This window comes from Anomaloglossus baeobatrachus, chromosome 1, assembly GCF_048569485.1.
Source record: "Anomaloglossus baeobatrachus isolate aAnoBae1 chromosome 1, aAnoBae1.hap1, whole genome shotgun sequence".
NCBI lineage: Eukaryota > Metazoa > Chordata > Amphibia > Anura > Aromobatidae > Anomaloglossus > Anomaloglossus baeobatrachus.
Genome location: NC_134353.1, coordinates 723,594,464 through 723,615,945, shown reverse-complemented (window position 1 = coordinate 723,615,945; position 21,482 = coordinate 723,594,464). Strand labels below are relative to the sequence as shown.

General features: G+C 42.9%; 1 protein-coding gene across 2 annotated transcripts in view; it reads left to right on the top strand.

Annotated features, from left to right (window-relative positions):
* The window catches only part of ADGRD1 (adhesion G protein-coupled receptor D1), a 1,069,475-nt gene that overhangs the window by 811,888 nt on the left and 236,105 nt on the right, over positions 1 to 21,482 (top strand). For both annotated transcript variants that reach the window (XM_075341810.1, XM_075341809.1), the window contains one exon: positions 13,858 to 13,924. In XM_075341810.1, coding sequence (XP_075197925.1) covers positions 13,858 to 13,924 — 67 coding nt within the window. The remainder of the gene's footprint in view (positions 1 to 13,857; positions 13,925 to 21,482) is intronic.

Genomic DNA, 21,482 nt, shown 5'->3' with positions numbered 1-21,482 from the left:
TATTTCCCACAAATATATTGCTTTAGCTACAATTTTTTTGTGCTGACAGCACATATGTAGTTGAAAACTACTGTTTGGGGCAATGGCAGGGCTTGGAATGGAAGAAGCACTATTATAATTTTGGAGTACAAAATGAACTGTAGTAGCAGATGCCATGTCGCGTTTGCAGAGCCCCTGATGTTCCTAAACACTGGAAACCCCCCACAAGTTTCCCCATTTTTAAAATTACATCCATCAAGGAATTTATCGAGATGTGTGTTGAGCACTTTGAACTCACAGTTGCTTCACAGAATATTATAATGTTGAGCCGTGAAAATGAAAAAATATTTTTTTTCGACAAAATTGTTGCTTCATCCCCAATTTTTTCATTTTCACAAGGGTAACTGGAAAGAGTGGACCTAATAATTTGTTTTGCAATTTTTCCTAAGTACACCAATACCCCATATGTGGTGGAAAACTACTGTTTGGAAGCACAGCAGGGCTCAAGAAGGAATGAGCGCTATTTGAACTTTTTTAGCGCCATTTTGCTGGAAAAGATTGTGAACACTATGTCACATTTGAAGATCCCCTGATATGCAAAAATAGCAGAAACCCCCCAAAAGTGTACTTCATTGTTGCTTCAACCTCATTTTTTTCATTTTCACAAGGTAAACAAAAGAAAGTGGATTAAACAGTTTGTTGTGCAATTTATGCTGAGTACACAGATACTTCATATATGGTGGGAAATTTCTGTTTGTAAGCATGGCTCAGAAGAGAATGAGCGTAATTTAAATTTTTGTGTGCCATTTTTGCTGGATTAGATTGTGCAAAACAAGTCACATTTGAAGATCCCCTGACATGCCAAAACAGCAGAAACCCCCCCAAAATGTAGTTCAATGTTGCTTCAACCCCATTTTTTTTCCTTTTGACAAGCGTAACAAGAGAAAGTGGACCAAATAATTTGTTGTGCAATTTCTCCTGAGTACACAGATAGAACAAGTAACAGTCGAACCCCCTAAGTTAACCCATTCTGAAAACTACACATCTCAAGGAATTCATTTACCCTCAGGGGATTCACAGAATTGTATAACATTGGGTATAAAGAAAAAAAAAATCCACTAAAATTTGCTTTAGCCAAAAAGTTTTAATTTTTAAAAAGAGTAATAAGACAAAACGGACCAAATAATTTGTTACATAATTTCTCCTGAGTTCACCAGTTGCCCTTATGTTGTAGAAAACTACTTTTGAAGCAAAGTGCAAAGCTCAGAAGGGAAGGAGCAACATATTGGAGTTCAGATTTAGTTGGAATGGTTTGAAGGTGCCATGTCACATTGACAGAGCCACCTGACAAGGCATACGAGCAGACCCCCCAATTAGTGACAGTATTTTACAACAACACACCTCAATTAATTTATCTTGGGGTGCAGTGAGAAAATAGACACTACAAGTGTGTCACTGAATTTTATACTATTGGTTGGGAAGTAAGAATCATTACATTTTTTCACTTAATAGTTGTTTTAGCCCAATTTTTTAAAGGCATATAAATTAAATGGACCGGAAAGTTTGTTGCTTCATTTTTCCAGACTGGGCCAATGCCCTTCATGTAATCAGGAACTACTTTTTAGGTACAGTGGAAAGCAGAGAAGGGAAGGAGAAGAACTATGTTGGATTTTGCTGCTATTGTTGTGGATAACCAATGAAGGTTGAACTAGATGGACCTAGGTCTTTTTTCAACCTAAGTAACTATGTAACTATGTCGCATTCGCAAAACCCCTGAGGTACCACAACAGCAGAAATCTCGTACAAGTGAAAAAAATTTCAAACTGCACCCTTCAATGATCTAGTCTAGGGGTGCAGTGAACATATTAACAACACAGGTGTGTCACAAAATTTTATACCATTGTGCAGTGAAGAAACAATAATTATATTTTTGCCACTAAAATGTTGTTTAAGCCCCAGATTTCCAATTTTCACTGGGGAATAGATAAAACAAGCCACATAATTAGTTATACAATTCCTCCTGAGCGTGGCAATACCTCCCACATATACAGTATTGTTGACTTTTGGAGCACAGATTTTCCTAAAATAGTTTGAGGACTCCGTTTTCAGATCCCCTAAGTGCCAGAATAGCAGAAACCCTCTTAATGTCACCCTCTTAATGATTTTTACATAAATATACATATTAATGAAATAATAATCTCTTCATTTTTTATTTTCTGTTTTGTTAATTTTTTTTCACATTTTTCTCACTTTTTTACTTAATCTCTATATGAGACATTATCTGTTATTACACTGATTTCTGGCATAATGTATTGCAATGCACACTGCAGTGCGACACTGACAGAATGCCTGTGAGACCATGCTTCTGGCATGGTCTATCAGGGCATCAAACCCTTGGAGACGTGGATTTGCCATGGCAACGATCAGGCCCTCGTGATCACATCATGGATTGGGTGGGAGAGGGGGTAACCCTCCCTCTCCCAGCCACCTAAATGCTGCGATCATTACTGATTGCAGCATTTAGTAGGATAAACAACAAGGGAAGTTGCAGCCACCGACACTGGCTGTGACAGCTCATCAAGCAATTTCTTTTATTGGGGAAAATAGTTAATTTTAAAGTTAATTTTAATTATTAGATCTTGGAATAATAAGTTCCTCAATTGAATGTGTTTAAGAAAATGTTCCTGTGTTGAGATAATCTCATATATGTAAGAGAGAGAAAAGAGTAGGCAAAAAAGCACTCAACTCATCAAATATAGTCAAAATATATATACAAATATTTATTAGGAACATGAAAGTGCAAAACACCGTTAAAACCACTTAAAAACACATGGACACCTGTCCCATGGACCCAACAATACGGCACTAACACATACAAAATGTACATCCATACATGATAATACAAGATGTTACAGAAATCTAAAGGGCAAATGAAGGTAACAAGACCTGGAATAACCTAATATAGATCTCCTAAAGGAGCATTGCCCTAAAACATGCAAAGGACCATAATAAGCCACCAAACAAGAGGTCCAGAGGGGAACACTTACAAAAGTAGAGGCAAAAATTCAGCCATGGTAAGGTGCCAGACAGATAAGCACCGACCCTACGCGTGTCGCCCTAATACAAGGGCTTCATCAGGGGAAGGTTACCACCTCTGACCTCCATATGTCCGTTGGTGGAGAGGACAGAGTCTTCTCTGCTGGAGTCCTCGTAGGGAGCCTCAATGGACAGCGGTTCTGAGCAAGCGGTTGTGGTAGCTGCGGCCTCTTCTATCACCACTTGCGCAACCACCGCAAACCCCTCAAGTGGCCCCTTCTCCTTTATAAACCTGACCTGGCTGCCCATTCGCACTGGCAGGCCTTCGTCAAGGTACCCGGCATTGAGGTACACCTTATCACGGGTACCCTCTTCCAGCAGGAAGACGTAACCATGATCGCAATCCATATATACCATTTGCCTGAACATAAAACGGGCCACGGCAGTGCCTCGTCCTGGCAGTGCCAATTGCTCCCAGATTTCTCTCTCCCTGGCCTTTTTCCACTGGATAACGCAGTATACCTACTCTGGGTCGTCCTTCCGGCACTCCGTTTTGAGAGGGGCGAACCAGGCCCCGCTAGCTTGTGAACCAGTTCCTGTGCTGCCTCCTTCTCCTGCGCAGCCTTCCCAAGCCTGCGTGGCCTCATCCTGACCCCGCCGAGCCTGCACTTGGGCCCGCTCCACCACCTCCTGAGCCTGGGCAGCCTTTGTCCAGGCCTCTTCCAGCTCCACCTTGGCCTGCATTGTGTCCCGCTGGGCCCGCACTGCCTCCTCCACCTGGCACAGCTGCGCCTCACGGCTGTGACCCAGCAAAGCAAGCGAAGCAGGGAGTTTCACCGCCACCACCTGTGTGACACTGTTTTTTCTCACCCCTTCCGTGAGATCAGAGTCCTGCAGGCCTGTAGGCCTCCAGACCTCCATGTTTCTAGCAGCTCTAACTGGCTCTCCCAGGCTCCTTGCCCGCCGCCATGGGTACGGTGGGAGATTGAGAAGGCTTCCTGCGGATGAGTGGGTCCCGGTCTCTTATCCATCTTGTTTCCTTCAGGCTGTACCTACTTGTTTCCAGGGGTACAGTCCCAAAATCCCCTGTACCCGTCCACTTCTGTAGGGGTGCGGTTTTCTTCTTTGGCCGCACTAGACTTCTTTTCCATCCTGGCCCCTGCATTCTGTTGTGTAGGTGCAGGTGGGGTTTTCTTTCAGGCCTCACCCTCCTGGGCAGGCTGATTGTCACTGCACCTCCAGGTGGTGGGCCACAGGTATGCGCTTTTGCACCTTTACTCTGCCCATGCTGGGTTCATCGTTCTTCCCTGGCGACCTCCGTCATCTTGGTTTCTCTCAGCCACACACAGACAGTGGCAATTCTTTTTTTTCTTACTTTACAGCAAGGAAGTCCATCCTGTCGACTACGCCAAGTTGTAACGGGGGAAACGGAGCAGACAGTGGTAGTAGTAGTGTGCTCATGGAATACCAGGTGGCCGCTCGGTAACCCCTTGCCTCCTGGTCGCCACATTACTAAAAATATGACTTCCAAACAGTCCATACACTTCATGTCCACCCTGTACTTCACTCTCTCTCTGAGTCAATAAATTGCACTCTGCATTTTTCTCTTTAACCAATGAAATGTTACTTCTGATCTTCTAGATATTTACAGCACATTTCTTCATAACTTTATTCCTCATTTTCACAGCATCAATAGCCGTTCTCTGCACTACATGGGCACCATTCGTGGTCGAGATGGGGTTCCCTCCAGACTCCCCTTCAGTATTCAATTTAATGGCTGACCGCTTACCTGGCACCTGGGTTCTGTAAGACACCACTAGGTCACTTATCTTCCCGGCTAACATGGCACTGCACAAACCGACTACAAAAGTCCTAAGGTCCGTCCGTCCCATCCACAGGGATTTGCTTGTGCTCAGATTGGTCCCATTCGTCAGCCCATCTCTGTTAGCACTTAGGCCAGGGCCTACCCTTCTGAGAAAAGGGCCCTGTGACCTTTAGCCACGCCGGGGATTTCTGTGGGTCTTTATATCCAGGAATCGGACAGCTTCCCCACTGCCCAGACTATACCCCGCTTCTGGGGACGCAGTTCCACAGTCCTCTACATGTAGGACACTGCGTGTCCGCGATCGATGGGTGACCTTTAGGATCAGCAAATAAGAATATAAGTTTTGGCCTTCTTCTCAATTTCGCCTTGTGGGGACTCTCCTGTCCTCCCTCCCTCGTACTGTCCTATTTATATGCTGCTCTCCCCCTCTTACTTAAACTCCTTGACTGCCCACCCAGGTGCCAGGACTGCTGTTCCTAAGCCACATTGCCACTTTGTGGCCATTTACACGAACACAGTACATTGGGATACATTAGCATGAACCTTCAGTGTGCCAGCTACTCATGCAGGGGTGGGCGTAGCCCTGACCCACTTACATGATCAAACCATGATCCTGTACAATCACACATACCAGAGACACATTTCTAAGATTATCACAGAACAGATAACATTTTTTATATACGTCCAATTGTAGAAATTATTATTATTATTCCAAAATCAATTGATTAAAATTAACTTTTTTCATGGGAAAACCCCTTTAATGACCTCTGTTTTAATGTCATCATTAAAGGGATTTTATATCCATTAGTCACTGGCATTATACCTGCATGTCAAAAAATTATATTATTTAATCACCGGTGGCACAGTGCAATCCTTTTTGTGCCAGAGAATCACATGTGCCCACACCTTCGTATCCACAAAATATTGGATACAATTATTGTATCATTACATAGAGCAAATCTTTTGTAAATTGAATCAGGTTAATATGACCGGAATTAATATAGTCATTTATCAACTGGTCACAAGACATACCTTTCTTAAAAATAACATTATAATATCATCAAGAAACATGAAGAATTCTCTATGTGTTTTATGTTTTGCTTTTAGTGCTGTTTTCTCACTCAGTATGCAAAATCATTTCCCTATAAATTGGAAACGGATTTTGTCCTGTGTCTCCGCAGAGAACTCTGCAAACTGAGAACTTTGCAAAGAAAAATCTAGCTATACCGTATTTCAACTATTCCTTTATTGCAAAAAATATTGCCTCTGGCAGCATCCTCTGTTCTGAAGCCTCCGGCTCCTGACGGAGTCAGCGGTTTTTTCTATTTTTTTTCTAAATGTAACTGGGGCTGCTTAGATTATTTTTTGTTGCTTTTTGTAGTAAATAAAGCTAAATTAATAGAACACATCAGTGTTAAATTGGGGTCCCTATTTATTGATCTTTGTGACAGAGGTTACATAAAAAATCTTCTTTCTTCATTTTTAAGCCCTCATACACAATACTAGAGCAGTATTGTTTGGATCCATAATGCTATGACCATAGCTTTCTAAGGGTTCATCCTAAATCTCTGATTTTGCATTTCTGCTGACATAAAACATTAATTTGTATTACTTCTTTTATTATTGTTTGACTTCTAAAGCCCATTGGTTGTATCAATGATGAAATGAAGGTGGACTGGCCACACACAATCGTCTAATGCTGATAAAAATGGACAACATCAACAAGATGATTGCTCATTGGGTGAAATGTAAACAATGGTTTAAGCCGCCTGATGACAGGCAATCATAGCCTGGAAAGAAGGCATCTGTATTTAAAAATGTCCAATATTCGCAAGCCCAGCATGATATTTCTTTGAAGGAATGTTCCCATAATATTTCCCGAACATCCTCTGGAAGTGTCCTTATTTTTCATCCAGCATCATTGAACATGCCAACAGCCGATATGGATTAAACGTTGTCTGTGCCGGCATTAAGCTCTCAAACTACTTATATGTAACATGTATGGCTACCATGAAAGGAGGCTGTCATCCCAGAAACACTAATCTAAGCTCATGGTCAAACAGTAGACTTTGTCCCTATAAAAATTATATATTTGTTATAATAAATGTTGTCACTGATGAGCAAAAATAGCAGTTTGTCCAATATACAAATAGAACACAAAAAAATATAGCCAAAAGATATAACATATCAAACCCCCTCAAAAGACCAGGGGGAAGTTCTTAACTCTCGAGAAAAAAGGTGTTTTCCAGGCCATGCATGGGTTTTCTGAAGTAAATCTACATTTTGCACTATGCACATTGTCAGGAATCCCCTATCTGTCTGCTTAAGTTTTTGTCATGTGACCACCAGTTTATGATTTACATTCTTCTGATCACAGGCCTAATAGATACTCATTTTGCTATTGAGAGAAGCAGGAACAGAAGCTAGTGTACACTTGACTTTGTGAATCACATATAAGCGATCACTCAACAACTGCACAACAAGAAAAACAAAGCAGAATTCTGACAGTATGCATGTTGCACATTTTTAGGATTCAGCAAGCTAGAGTCAGATAGACTAACTGCAGAATAATATTAGTGATCCAGAAAGTGTTACGGTTGCTGTGGCACTGGAGTCTATGTCCAGATTTCTTGCTACTGCACATGTGCAAGCGCTGGAGACTAAGTCCTATCTTGGAGCCATTGCACATGTGCGGGTGACATCATCGCTGACACGAGGTCACATGTCTCTGACACCTTCTATGCCGATTGGCCGCTGGTCATGTGCTTGTGACATGTGGTCACATGTCTTTGACACCTTCTATGCCGATTGGTTGCTGGTCATGTGCTTGTGACGCTTTGCTCGGTGATAGGCCAGCGTGACGTCATTCTTGTCGTTCTGGCAGCGGATTGGCTCTGGTGTCCTCCATCTTGGATGAGGCACAGAGTCTATATAAGACCCTGACGCACGCCTCACGGCGCTCAGTCCTCTTGGTTCATGCATGAGAGTAGACGCTCTGTGCACGTTCCTCCTGGTATCTCTCTGTCTATGCTAGGTGAGCGCTACCGGCAGGGTAGCGTTCTTATACCTTACAGCTTCGGCTGCAGTCCGTATCCTTACCTCTTAGGGGAGCGGACATAGGCAGGTGCCTGAGACACATGGTCCGGCTGGGCCTTGTGATTCTACTCGTAGGTAGACGTTGCCGCTAGGGTAACGTTCCTTATACTGCATCTGGCAGTTGTTCATATCCTCGCACACTAGGGGAGCGAACAGAGGTAGGAGCTTTGTGCGGCTTATGCTGCTGTCCATCTCTTTTGCACCACTAGAAGAGCGGACCTAGGCAGGTGCCATATCTAGTGGTTCGTGTCCTCGCACACTAGTGGAGTGAACGCAGGTAGGAGCTTTGTGCGGCTTACGCTGCTGTTCGTCTCTTTTGCACCACTAGAAGAGCGGACCTAGGCAGGTGCCATATCTAGTGGTTCGTGTCCTCGCACACTAGTGGAGCAAACGCAGGTAGGAGCTTTGTGCGGCTTACGCTGCTGTCCGTCTCCTGGCACCACTAGAGGAACGGACCTAGGTAGGTGCCATTTCACACTCACTGCCTTTGTCTCTGTGATTATTAACAGAGACCATTCCACACACCCTCCAAGTAAGGGAGGAATTGCCTTATTTACTAATTATATTCCTCTGTGAGTTTAACAGAGGTATTGCTCTCTGCCATAGTCTGCAGCAGAGTCTTTGCACGGTGGACCCTGACTGTCTGATACTCCTTTAGGTTTTATTATCAGACAGCCCCCTGTAACAGAAAGCCCATCTAAGTATGTCATAGCAAGCTGCATTAAAGGAACTCTCTGGCCATATATGTAAAACAAGTCTATAGTGTATAATAGACCTGACAGACGTAAAAAATCTGTCCTAACCATCAGTATAGTGTGTGTGTGTGTGTGGGGGGGGGGGGGGTTCAGTACATTTAAAACTATAATGCATTATGTTATTTAATGTATGGGAGTGATTTTAATTATAAGGTGACATTACACTGCCCGCCAGGTTAGTTGCAGTCACAACTGGAGGTTCCCACAGTTCTCCACCTGTGACCGCAGGTAACTTGACCTCAGGTGACTTCATTAACCTCAACTCAGGTCACTTGAGATCAATTACCTGCAGACACAGGTGGAGGACCGTGGTAACCTCCAGATGTGACCGCAACTAACCTGAGTGATGTCCCTGCTCATCGCTGCTGCTCAAACATTCTGTGCCTGAAGTTACAGTGTGCAGTCATGTGCTATGGCTGCTCACTGTCACTTTAGATGTAGCAGAGCCAGGATTGTTGTGGGACCTTGTGTGGATTATGTCGGACCTTCAGGGATATTTTGGGGGTTAATAAAGGGGTGAAAGAGGATGCTCTTTTGCCTTTTATTGCAAATAAAGAATATTTTCAGTGTTTGTGTTTATTTAGTAATGGGGGGTCTCATAGATGCCTCTCATTACTAATCTACGTCTTTACGTCTTAGTGACAGCTGTGAGCTGCCATTAACCCCTGATTATCCTCATTGCCACCACACCAAGGCAATCGGGTAGAGCAGGTTAAAGTTCCGGGGTTGTCATATCTAATGGATGCGGCAATCCTTGGCGGCTGCAGGTTGCTATTTTTAGGCTTGGTGTGCCAAATAACCATGGATCTCCCCAGCCTGAGAATACCTACCCCAACTGTTGGGCTTTATCTTGGCTGGGTATCAAAATTGGGGGGACCACACAATGTTTTTTAAAATTATTTAGTTAAATTAAAAAAACAAAAAAAGCAAAAAAACCAAACACATGCGGTTTCTCTTATTTTGATACACAGCCAAAATAAGGGCTTCACACTGAGCCTTATGCTTTATCTGTGCTGGGTATCATATTATGGGGCTACTCTACCAGAATTTAAAAATAAATATATATTTTTATACCATGATAGACCCACAGACAGGGTCTGTGATTGGAAGCAGTCAGTCATGCTGCCCCTCAGGGTGGGTGTGCGGTCTGACTGCAACCAATAACAAATGCCAGTGGGCGGGGGAAGCAGTGAATATGCTTGAGGCTAATGAGTGGCCCCGGAACTAGAATGAGAGGCCACGGGAGCAGATACAAACGCATTGGAGACTCGGTAAGTATAATCCGCTTGCTCCCGCCCCCCTAGACCTTCTACCACCATTTTTAAGTGCCAGATTGTGGCCCCCATTGACTTATATGGGGACCGGTATCTGGCCAGATACCCGAGATAAATACTGAGCCAGAACAGTTTTGGTTTTTTTTTGTTGTTTTTTTTTACCCGGATAGACCCGCCGATCCTGGGTATCTGCAAGTCCTCTCATCACTACTAAAAACGCTGGTCAAAAATGTACAAAAAATTGAATTGCTGCAATTTTGTGGTCGCCATAAAACTGCAGCCATAGAAAAAAGCAGCAAAATTGAAATCTAATAGACTTTGTTGTTGAAGGAAATGCATGCAGTTTTGTGCCACAAACTGTATGCAAAAATGTGGCAAAACGCAGCAGGAGCATGGAACCTAAACCAACACTGGAGATCAAACTTAGAGAACAATGCATGATCACTTTTTACAGAAATAATCTAAATTGATCAACATTTGAAGCTTTTTTGTGAAGGGAACACCATACTACTAGAACAGTGTTTTACAAAAGATCCAAAGGTTACAACATAAAAGATTTATTTTGTCTAAAACGTGATGATCGTAATTGGAGAACAACAATGACTGTAGCTCAGAGAAAAGTTATAACTAAATTTTCTGAATGTAACAACAGTCACCAATCAGTAGAAAGTGTACAGGCCTTTGCTTTTAATAACTTAAGCATATCTTCAGCCACAAGACATCACTAGTGTCTCACACTGCTCTGGTGTGAAGTTGGTCCACTCTTCTTCCAGTCTCTTACGCAGTTCTTTGACTGTTGTGGATTTCTTGGCCATAACTTTGTCACCACATATTTTTCAGAGGTTTTCTATTGGGTTTAGATCAGGACTCTGGACTGGCCATTTCATTATTTCAATGTTTTTTGTTTCAAGGAACTCCTTTCCCCATTTTGCTATGTGACAGTGGGCATTATCCGGCATGAAAATTGTTGGCTGATTGAGTGATGAGCGCAAGTAAGGCACCACTAGTTGTTGAAGAAGACTCTGATACACACTTGCATTCACTCTACCATGTAGCTGTATGAGATGTACAACTCCTGCTGCAGAAAACATTCTCCAAACCATCACATTTGGGTTCTATCTTTCCCCAGTTTGTCGATGAATGTAATGTTTCCCATCAGACCCAAATAAATTAAACTTACTTTCATCACTAAAATGAACTGTGGACCACTTCTCTTCTGTCCACACAACATGCTCATCACCAAAGGTGAGTCTAGCCTTTTCATTCTTTCTGTTAGTGAGAGGTTTGGTTACTGCAGAGTGGGCTTTCAATTCAAATGCTCTTAAACCTCGTGACACTATATGACAAGACAGATCCTAACCATGTTCAGTGCTGAACTGGCGAGCAATTTCAGCTGCAGTGTTGCAATGATTACCCATGGAGATTCTCCACATTATCATGTCCTCTCTTGCATTTCTCTTTCAACGGTGACCAACCTTCTTGGGGGACTTGAAAGAGTTTGTGATATTGTAAAGATGCAATATTCTCAAAATCACAGACTTCGAATGACCAAATTCTTTTGCTATGGTTGATAGGGTCACCCCTTTGGCCTTCATCTGGACAACCTGCTGCTTAAGGATTTCAGGCACTTGGGAATGGCACATCATTTTTGCAAAGTCAGTGCAAACTGGAAAGTTAGGCTGTCAGTTAGGCCTCTGCCACACATACATGAAAATCACGCACGTGCCACGAGACACGTATTTTCCCTGCGTGTTGTGTTTGGTAAGTATGTGTCTCCGGTACGTGCGGGCCACGTGTGTTCTACGTGTGCTATCCGCGATAACACACGGAGAACCGGTAATTTTCATTCTCACGTAGTCCTTCCTGCTGTCCAAGGTACTGATCTTTGGTCTCCAGCCCTGCCAACTCCCCGCTGCTGCTTCTTCCGGCCGTAGTGAAGTGAATATTAAATGAGCATAATGAGCGGCAAGTAACAGCAGTGGCAGACAGGAGGGCAGGAGAAGGTGAGTAAAGATTTGTTATTTTTTGCTCTGACACGTGAGTTTTGTCCGGCGCGTGTCACACGGGACCGCATCCACACTACATCCATTTGGTACGGGTGCGGACCGTGTGACACTCGTGATGCTGGAGAAAAATGGACATGTCAGCGTGAGATACACACAGACACACGTAAATACGGAACGGACACACGTTCCGTTCCAAAATACTTACGTGTGTCCAAATCATTAGGAATACATAGGTCCACGTGTATGTACGTGTCTTTGGTACGTGAGAAAACTGTCAAACACGTACCGGAGGTACGAACGTGTGACAGAGGCCTTAAATAGGATTTGTCAGATAATTAAGGAAATTAGCACCAGGTGACAGATTAAGGGGTACTTTGCATGTTGCGACATCGCTACTGCGCTCTCGTTGGGGTCAAATCGAAAGGGATGCACATCCGGCGTCGGTAACGACGTCACAACGTGTAAAGCCTAGAAGCACTGATAAACAATCGCAAAAGCGTCGAAAATCGGTGATCTGTGTAGTGTCGGTCATTTCCATAATTTCGCTGCAGCGACAAGTACGATGTTGTTCCTCGTTCCTGCGGCAGCACACATCGCTGTGTATGAAGCCGCAGGAGTGAGGAAAATCTTCTTACCTGCGTCCCGCCTGCAATGAGGAAGGAAGGAGGTGGGCGGGATGTTTACATTCCACTCATCTCCTCCCCTCCGCTTCTATTTTCCGCCTGCCGTGTGACGTTGCTGTGACGCCGCACAACCCGCCCCCTTAGGAAGGAGGCGGGTCACCGGCCAGAGCGACGTCGCAGGGCAGGTAAGTGCTTGTGAAGCTGCCATAGCGATAATGTTCGCTGCGGCAGCTATCACAAGATATCGCATGTGCGACGGGGGCGGGTATTATCGCGCTCGGCATCGCTACAATCGGCTAGCGATGTCGCAACGTGCAAAGTACCCCTAACACCCATAACTTGCAGGTATCTGAAAGTGTTCTGTAATTTTGATCTGTGTTCTTTTACATTTATCTCATTTACATTTTTATTATGTGCTTTAGACTAAATTAAATTTTTGAAATAAGCTTAAAATACTGCTAGTTTACTCATGTTAGGATATAATCACATAGGACTACACAATGACCTTAACATTTAGGAAATTGTGTATTGATCTCCAGTGTATACACATAATGGTATGGCAAAAAGATGAGTATAAATGCATTTCCATAATTTGCTGTTATGTGAATAAAATTATGGTGCTGTTAAGAAACACTACAATATTATAATGATGTCATGAGCTGTCTCTCATTTCCACTGCTCTTAGGCATTCAATATCTGAAGTGAATAGGAATCACAGTGTTGCGATGTGTCTTCACTTCATTAGTAATCTATCTTTCCTGTTCATCAGTGACAAAGGAAACTGAATGATGTCCCTTGTGATTCAGCTTGTTACCCAACAAAACTTAAAAATGCCCATTGTGGTGTGTACAGTACTTTCATTAGACACTTAAGGAATACAGTCACCCTGCACTTGCTAATTTTCTTTTTTTTTCTGTAAACTAATTACACAATGCGGGTACTTTGAACAGACTAACTATCATTAGTGTTACTGCCACCATTGCCTTCTATTCCTACAGAACAATGGTACAGAGCTAATGAATCTTCTTATTCTTCCTGTTTGCATACAAATGACAATCACAGGATAGCAATTGGGAGAATCTTAAGACACCAAGAATAATGTGTGCAGTAATGAACAAGGCCAAGATACTTAAATCCTTTATAGGGCACTGATAGAAAATGCTAAATGATCTAAATGATGCTAACATGTAAACAGAGCAGAGATTTTGTTATAATAGGGCAAACAGTGTGACTTTAATTTAACATACATATATTATTTTCTAGTTGCTGGCTGTCTCTGGAGAAAGGAGCAATATGGGCATTCGTGGCGCCTGCATTGTTTGTCATAGTGGTATGTAATTTTTTCCTATTTTTTTGTTTCATCTTACTATATTAATTTTTATTTTTTTTATTATACAGCTGTTACAGCATTGTATCATTAACTTGATGTGTGGAGTTTTTACAAATGTGTATATATATATATATATATATATATATATATATATTTTAATAAAGTATTGCAATTACACATGTTTTGTCATACACATGTTGATTTCCTATATGTGTATTGAATAACACAAAGCAGAGAAAGGCCCGTTTCACACGTCAGTGAAAAACACAGACGTTCTTCACAAACGTGTAAAACACGCACATGTCCCTGCATGTGCCATGAATCACGGCACACGTGGGTTGTCTATGTACAATCCGGGCTCCGTTCTCCGTGGCCCGTGATTGCACTTAGTAATCAACTCACCTGCGCCCGCACCCGCTCTCCATGGTGCTGATCGCTCCCGCGGTGCAGCATCCGGCCGGCGGTGACCCCCGCAGCAGCTGCTTCTGGGTCGGCTGTGTCGCGCATCATGAATATGCGCGACAATAACGAGCCGGCTCAGAAGCAGCAAGCAGAACGGGCTGCAGAGGACATCGCTGGACGCCGGGTGAGTTAAAATGTTTTTTATTTTAAAAGCAAGTTTTTTTCTGGCACGTGTTTCACGGACCACACCACTGCGTGGTCCGTGGGACATCAGTGTGTGCCAGAAAAAAATGGACATGTCTTCGCGCGGCAATCATGCACACGCGGGTACGCCGCACGGAGACACGTGCAGTGAAAAATCACTGACGTGTGAGCAGACCCATTCATTATAATGGGTCTGCGTATGTCAGTGATTCTGGTGCGTTTAAAAAAAAGCACAAACGTACCAGAATCACTGACAATTGAAAGAGTCCAAATAAATTCAATTTGGAAATAATCTCCCAGAAAACCCACAAAATAGGCCTGACAAAACTGTTAATAAATTCACAAAAATACATATAAACAGACATAAATCTATATACAGTCATATACACTGACATACATAGATATACACACCATACATGCACAAACACAGACACATTAAAAACATTTTTAATAAGGGGAAGCGGACAGCAAGCATTGCTCATCTCCCCCACTTGATGGCCATCACTTTAACAGACATGGTCGATACTGTGTACTATGAGACTGCTGTATATACATTACAAGACAGGCTGGGGGCATACACATTACTGGGGGAATACACATTACTGGGAGGCATACAGCACAGGGGGGCATAGACGTTACAGGGACAGCCTACACCTTACTGGGACTGGGATGGGGGCATACAGCACTGGGAGGCATACACATAACTGAGGTTGGAGGGCATACAGCACGGGGGGGCATACATATTACTAGGTTGGACGGCATATAACACTGGAGTGGCATACATACTACTGGGGTGGGGGTACATACAGCACTGGGGGTAAATAAGTTACTGGGCTGCTTTCTTGTGGGAGCATACCACACTGGGGGCATACACGTTACTTTGGGGGCATACAGCTCTGGGGGACGCTAGCTGGTGCTCGTGCTCCTCTTCATATGTGGAACGGAAGCACATCAAACTGTAACTCTGCCCACAGATGAACTCCTTCCTACAATACTCATGCACGCAGCATTCAGCAGTGAACGCTGTGTGTGCATTATCTCACTGAAAGTGCAAGTTTAAGGGTCCAGCAGCAGGCAAAGTGTGGCTGCTGGCCCAAGCACTGTGGTCCTCGGAAATTGGCAAGGAGGCCGCAGAAAATATCCTTAATAATGGAAAGTAGGCCCTCCTGTTTGTTCTAGGCCCAGGTGTGCTGCTTGCTGACACTGACCCTGCTCCCATGTATGCCCTTCCTCTGCTGTGTACACCCTATGGTGTCACAGTTTCATTGGGGTGTACTCATTTTTGCAACACGATCTTGAATGAAATTGTTACCTAAACTATTTTTTTGGTGTGCAAAATAACAAATCTTGTCTGAAAGTAATAGCCTATATTTGTGGGAGTATTTTGTAGTATGGTATCCCAGAGAAAATGTTGATTCGAAAGGAAACAAAAGAGTCTCTGACAAATCTGTTGGGGTGTATTAATTTATGCTAAGCACTTTATAAGTTTGCCAAATTCCATTGAAAGGACCCTGTCAGGTAATTCATACTGACCAAACCGTGGGCAGCATAAATCGCAGCCTGGCTGCACAATTTCAGCTAAGTATATTTTTCTCTAAAATGCTCCAGGGTTTCAGAGAAAATATACTTTGAATATCAGGCCGGGGACTATAGCCAGAAACCTGCTTCATCCGACAGACTCTTCCCAGCATTGCTGCAGCTAATTGTCAGGTTTATAACTATGTACAGATGAGGGAGAGACCTGTCAGCCACCATTCATAGATCATATGCAGTCTTCTGTTTAGTGGTTTTAGTGGTTGATGCAGGCACACTGGGTAACTCTATAAAAAATGGATAACTAGCAACATCAGAAATTTTATAGAAATAATCAGTGTAGGATTTTTATGTTTAGATAAAAGCATAGCAAAGCAAAATCTAATGGTATTAAAGCTTAACATTCAAGATTTTCATGAATGAGCATTTTGCTGCTAATATGGTGTTCTTTGGTATTGGTATATATGTCCCCCATCCTGATATAAATGTCCCCCATCCTGGTATAATCAGTGCCTTGCAAAAGTATTCGGTCCTCTTGAATTTTTCAACCTTTTCCCACATTTCAGGCTTCAAATATAAAGATTAAAAATTTTAATGTTATGGTGAAGAATCAACAACAAGTGGGACACAATTATGAAGTTGAATGACATTTTTTGCTTATTATTAACATTTTTAAAAAATAAATAACCGAAAAGTGCGGCGTGCAATATTATTCGTCCCCTTTACTTGCAGTGCAGCAAACTCACTCCAGAAGTTCATTGAGTATCTCTGAATGATCCAATGTTGTCCTAAATGACTGATGATGATAAATATAAGCCACCTGTGTGTAATCAAGCCTCCATATAAATTCACCTGCTCTGTGATAATCTCAATGTTCTGTTTGTACAGCGCAGATAGCATCATGAAGACCAAGGAACACAACAGGCAGGTCCGTGATACTGTTGTGGAGAAGTTTAAAGCTGGATTTGGCTACAAAAAAATTTACACAACTTTAAACATCCCAAGGAGCACTGTGCAAGTGATCATATTGAAATGGAAGGAGTATTATACCACTTCAAATCTACCAAGACCCGGACGTCCATCCAAACTTTAATCTCAAACAAAGAGAAGACTGATGCAGCCAAGAGGCCTATGATCACTCTGGATGAACTGCAGAGATCTACAGCTAAGGTGGAAGAGTCTGTCCATAGGACAACAATAAGTCCTACACTGCACAAATCTGGCCTTTATGGAAGAGTGGCAAGGAGAAAGCCATTCCTCAAAGATATCCATAAAAGTGTCATTTAAAGTTTGCCACAAGCCACCTGGCAGACACACCAAACATGTGGAAGAAGGTGCTCTGGTCAGGTGAAACCAAAATCAAACTATTTGGGCACAATGCCAAACGATATGTTTGGCGTAAAAGCAACACAGCTCATCACCCTGAACACACCATCCCCTCTGTCAAACATGGTGGTGGCAGCATCATGGTTTGGGCCTGCTTTTCTTCAGGGAAGATTGCTAAAATTGATGGGAAGATGGATGGAGCTAAATACAGGACTATTCTCGAAGAAAACCTGTTTGATTCTACAAAAGACCTGACACTGGGACGGAGATTTGTCTTTCAACAAGACAATAATCCAAAACATAAAGCAAAATCTGCAATAGAATGGTTCACAAATAAACGTATCCAGGTGTTAGAATGGCCAAGTCAAAGTCCCAACCTGAATCCAATCGAGAATCTGTGGAAAGAGCTGAAAACTGCTATTGACAAACGCTCTCCATCCAACCTCACTCAGCTCGAGCTGTTTGCAAAGGAAGAATGGGCAAGAATTTCAGTCTCTCGATGTGCAAAACTGATAGAGACATACCGCAAGCGATTTGCAGCTGTAATCGCAGCAAAAGGTGGCGCTACAAAGTATTAACTTGAAGGGGCCGAATAATATTGCACGCCCCAATTTTCAGTTATTTATTTTTTATAAAAGTTTAAAATAAGGAATAAATTCCATTCAACTTCAGAATTGTGTCCCACTTGTTGTTGATTCTTCGCCATAACATTAAAAGATTTATCTTTATGTTTGAAGCCTGAAACGTGGGAAAAGGTTGAAAAAATTGAAAGGGGCCAAATACTTTCGCAAGGCACTGTATTTCAGTATTGCCGGTGGTTATTAGTTCTGATCCTGTACACATGTAACAATAACAATACATACTTTGTAAGATTACATTATACATGGCTATTTCACTAAAGTGTTGCACCATCTGACAAGTTAAGGATTACTATGTTTTTATTTATATTAGGAGCATTAAAGGGGTTTTCCATGTATGTGATGAAAGTATACAGTGGCTCTATGTGACTGCAGACATCTGAATTTTCACACCACATAAACTGCATGCTGTCAGGATTTTCTGGTGCGGTGAGAATGGGAGGTCATGAAACCGCATGTATGCAATTTACTTACATGAAGTCACATATCGATTAGACATGCGTGGCCTCATGCAATACAAGTGAATTAAGCGAAGCCAGACATGTCTAGTTGGAATGTGGCCAGAAGTTTGCAAATTGCATACTTGAGCTTATATGACCGTCCAGTTTTGCTAGTGGCATGGGAGAACCTGAAAAATGTGCAAAGCGCGCACTGTAAAAATGTTGAGTCTGCAGTCACCGAGAATGACTGCACACTTTAATCACAAACCTGTGCAAGCCCTAATTATGATATTACGCAGTGTAACATGCCCAGCCCTAACAGCGTGTAATATAATCACTGTGAGGATTAAGCTCTGCTTGCTGGTTCTAGCAGTTATCACATGACCCTCATATATACAATCAGATGACATCTAGTTGTTATTCCTGCTTCTCTCAATGAAGTAGAGGCTGTAATTTTCCAGTGAACATTGAGAGAATTAGGAAGAGAAGCTCATTGACATGTGACTGTAAGCATGAAAATCACATATGAATGAGCAGTCACATGACTACTAGACAGGTCAAACTGCATGATGATGTGGGCGCCAAACTGAATTCTTGTCTTGGGTGCTGGAAAACTTGTGTCTGCCTCTGACTATTGACTTCTAACCAATCTCCCACACCATGAACTATATAATCCAGCTCTAATTCAAATGAGTATATTTTATAAATGGCTGTCCTTTAGGTGTGGGTTTAATCAGCTCATGGAGAATCTAGCCATTTCTGCAACATTATTGTGGTCTATAATATAAGGCTTCAGCATGAAGATTTTCTTCATTATATGTGCATCAATTGTTAAGTGTGAAATTATAAGTTCTAGTTAGGAAAGACTGCTTAACACTGTACTGGTTTGAGCAGCAAAGGACAGACCAAAGTCATATTTTATGGGTTACTTTCATCTTAAAAATTGTTATCTATTCATATAGGCATTAGAGAAATATGTATCTAGTTAAATATCTGCTTGTTTCTGTTTGCACCCCTATTTCGATATTTCAGTCCTTCTATTTCCTTTTTTACTGCTCCTTGCCTAGGCTACTGGCTAATACTGCAGTCCAGCTGTGGTGGTTGAACATTATACAAGCACATCCAGTAGAACTTTTAAGCTGGCCAGGATTGCTGGAGAGCATTTCTAAGGGGCACTTTGCACACTACGACATCGCAAGCCGATGCTTGCGATGCCGAGTACGATAGTCCCCGCCCCCGTCGCAGCTGCGATATCATAGTGATAGCTGGCGTAGCAAACATTATCGCTGCGGCAGCTTCACATGCACTCACCTGCCCTGCGACGTCGCTTTGGCCGGCGACCCGCCTCCTTATTAAGGGGGCGGGTCGTGCGGCGTCATAGCGACGTCACACGGCAGGCGGCCAATAGAAGCGAAGGGGCGGAGATGAGCGGGACAGAAACATCCCGCCCACCTCCTTCCTTTCGCATAGCTGGCGTGAGCCACAGGACGCAGGTAGGAGATGTTCCTCGCTCCTGCGGCTTCACACACAGCGATGCGTGCTGCCACAGGAACGAGGAACTACATCGTAACATCAGTAATTTCCAAATTATGGAAATGACTGACGCTACACCGATGATACGATTACGATGATTTTGCGCTCGTTAATTGTATCAAAAAGGCTTTACACACTACGATATCGCCTGCGACGCCAGATGTGCGTCACTTTCAATTTGACCCCACCGACATCGCACCTGCAATGTCGTAGTGTGCAAAGTGCCCCTAACTCTTAGCCAACTTCAGTCCAACTGCTCTTCTGATGCCAGTTTAAAGGGTATTCTCAAGTTCTTAAATTGCTTTAATTAGTTAGACTTCATGAAAATAAGCAAGTCTGCAATTGACTTCCATTTCTATCTGCTGTCATTCTTAAATGAGAGCTTTTATCTTTTATAGTGTACAGCAGCTTTCACTGTAGCTCATTTTCCATAGAGCTTGACCTTCAGACTGCCCAAGATGGCACAGTATTTATATTTTAGGAGACAAGATAACTCTTAGGTTGGGGACACACAGGATTTATTGCTTAACACTTGGCTCCCGCTCTGCTGGAGTGTAAGCCGAGTGTTATGTGAGTGTCATGCCACTGTGCTGTGATCTTGTGATCACAGGACAGTCATGAAGGACTTGCGCTGTGGAGGAGAGGAATGGAGTAATTTCCCCATCTCCTCCACGGTCAGCTGATGCGATTCTCTCACTGCATTTAACATTACTCCGGTCAATGTATTTTGTTGTGATTTTATGTGATAAACCAACACTAAGTGTTTTTTTTAAATCTTTAAAAATCTATATCTGAAAATTATACTTTACAGTTGGCATAATTTGCCACACCAAGACTGAATTATTGAGTCATCAGACATTTAGTGACTTTCATGCACTTTTTCACACGTCTTTGTAACTTAAGTGGTCTGTCACTTCATGTCAGAGCTGCTGCGGTTGCTAAACTGTTCCACTTTTCATTAAAGGGGTTGTCAACTGCTTTTTCATTGATAGCTTATCCTTAGGATAGGTCATCAATGTCTGATCAGCCGGGGTCCGACACCCCGCACCTCCGCTGATCAGCTGTTCTCGGTCCCTGCGGTAGGAGCAGGCAGCCGGAAATGCTCAGTTCCGGTACTGCTCCGGCTTCTTATAGCGGCCGCGGATGGATACTGCACATCCACCTCCCGTTCTAATCAATAGGAGGTGAATGTGCAGTACTCGTCTACGGCCGCTATCAGAAGATGGAGCAGCACCGGAACTGAGCATTTACGGCTGCCTGCTGTCACCACCGGGTCCGAGAACAGCTGATTGGCAGGGTTTAAGGGTGTCGGACCCCGGCTGATCAGACATTGATGACCTATCCTAAGGATAGGCCATGAATGGAAAAGTAGTGGACAATCCCTTTATTACCACTCACCATTGATCATTTTTCTAGTTCCACACACTAATTTAGCTCTTTAGAAGTACGCATTCTTTCAAAAATGTTAGTAAAGGCAAGCTG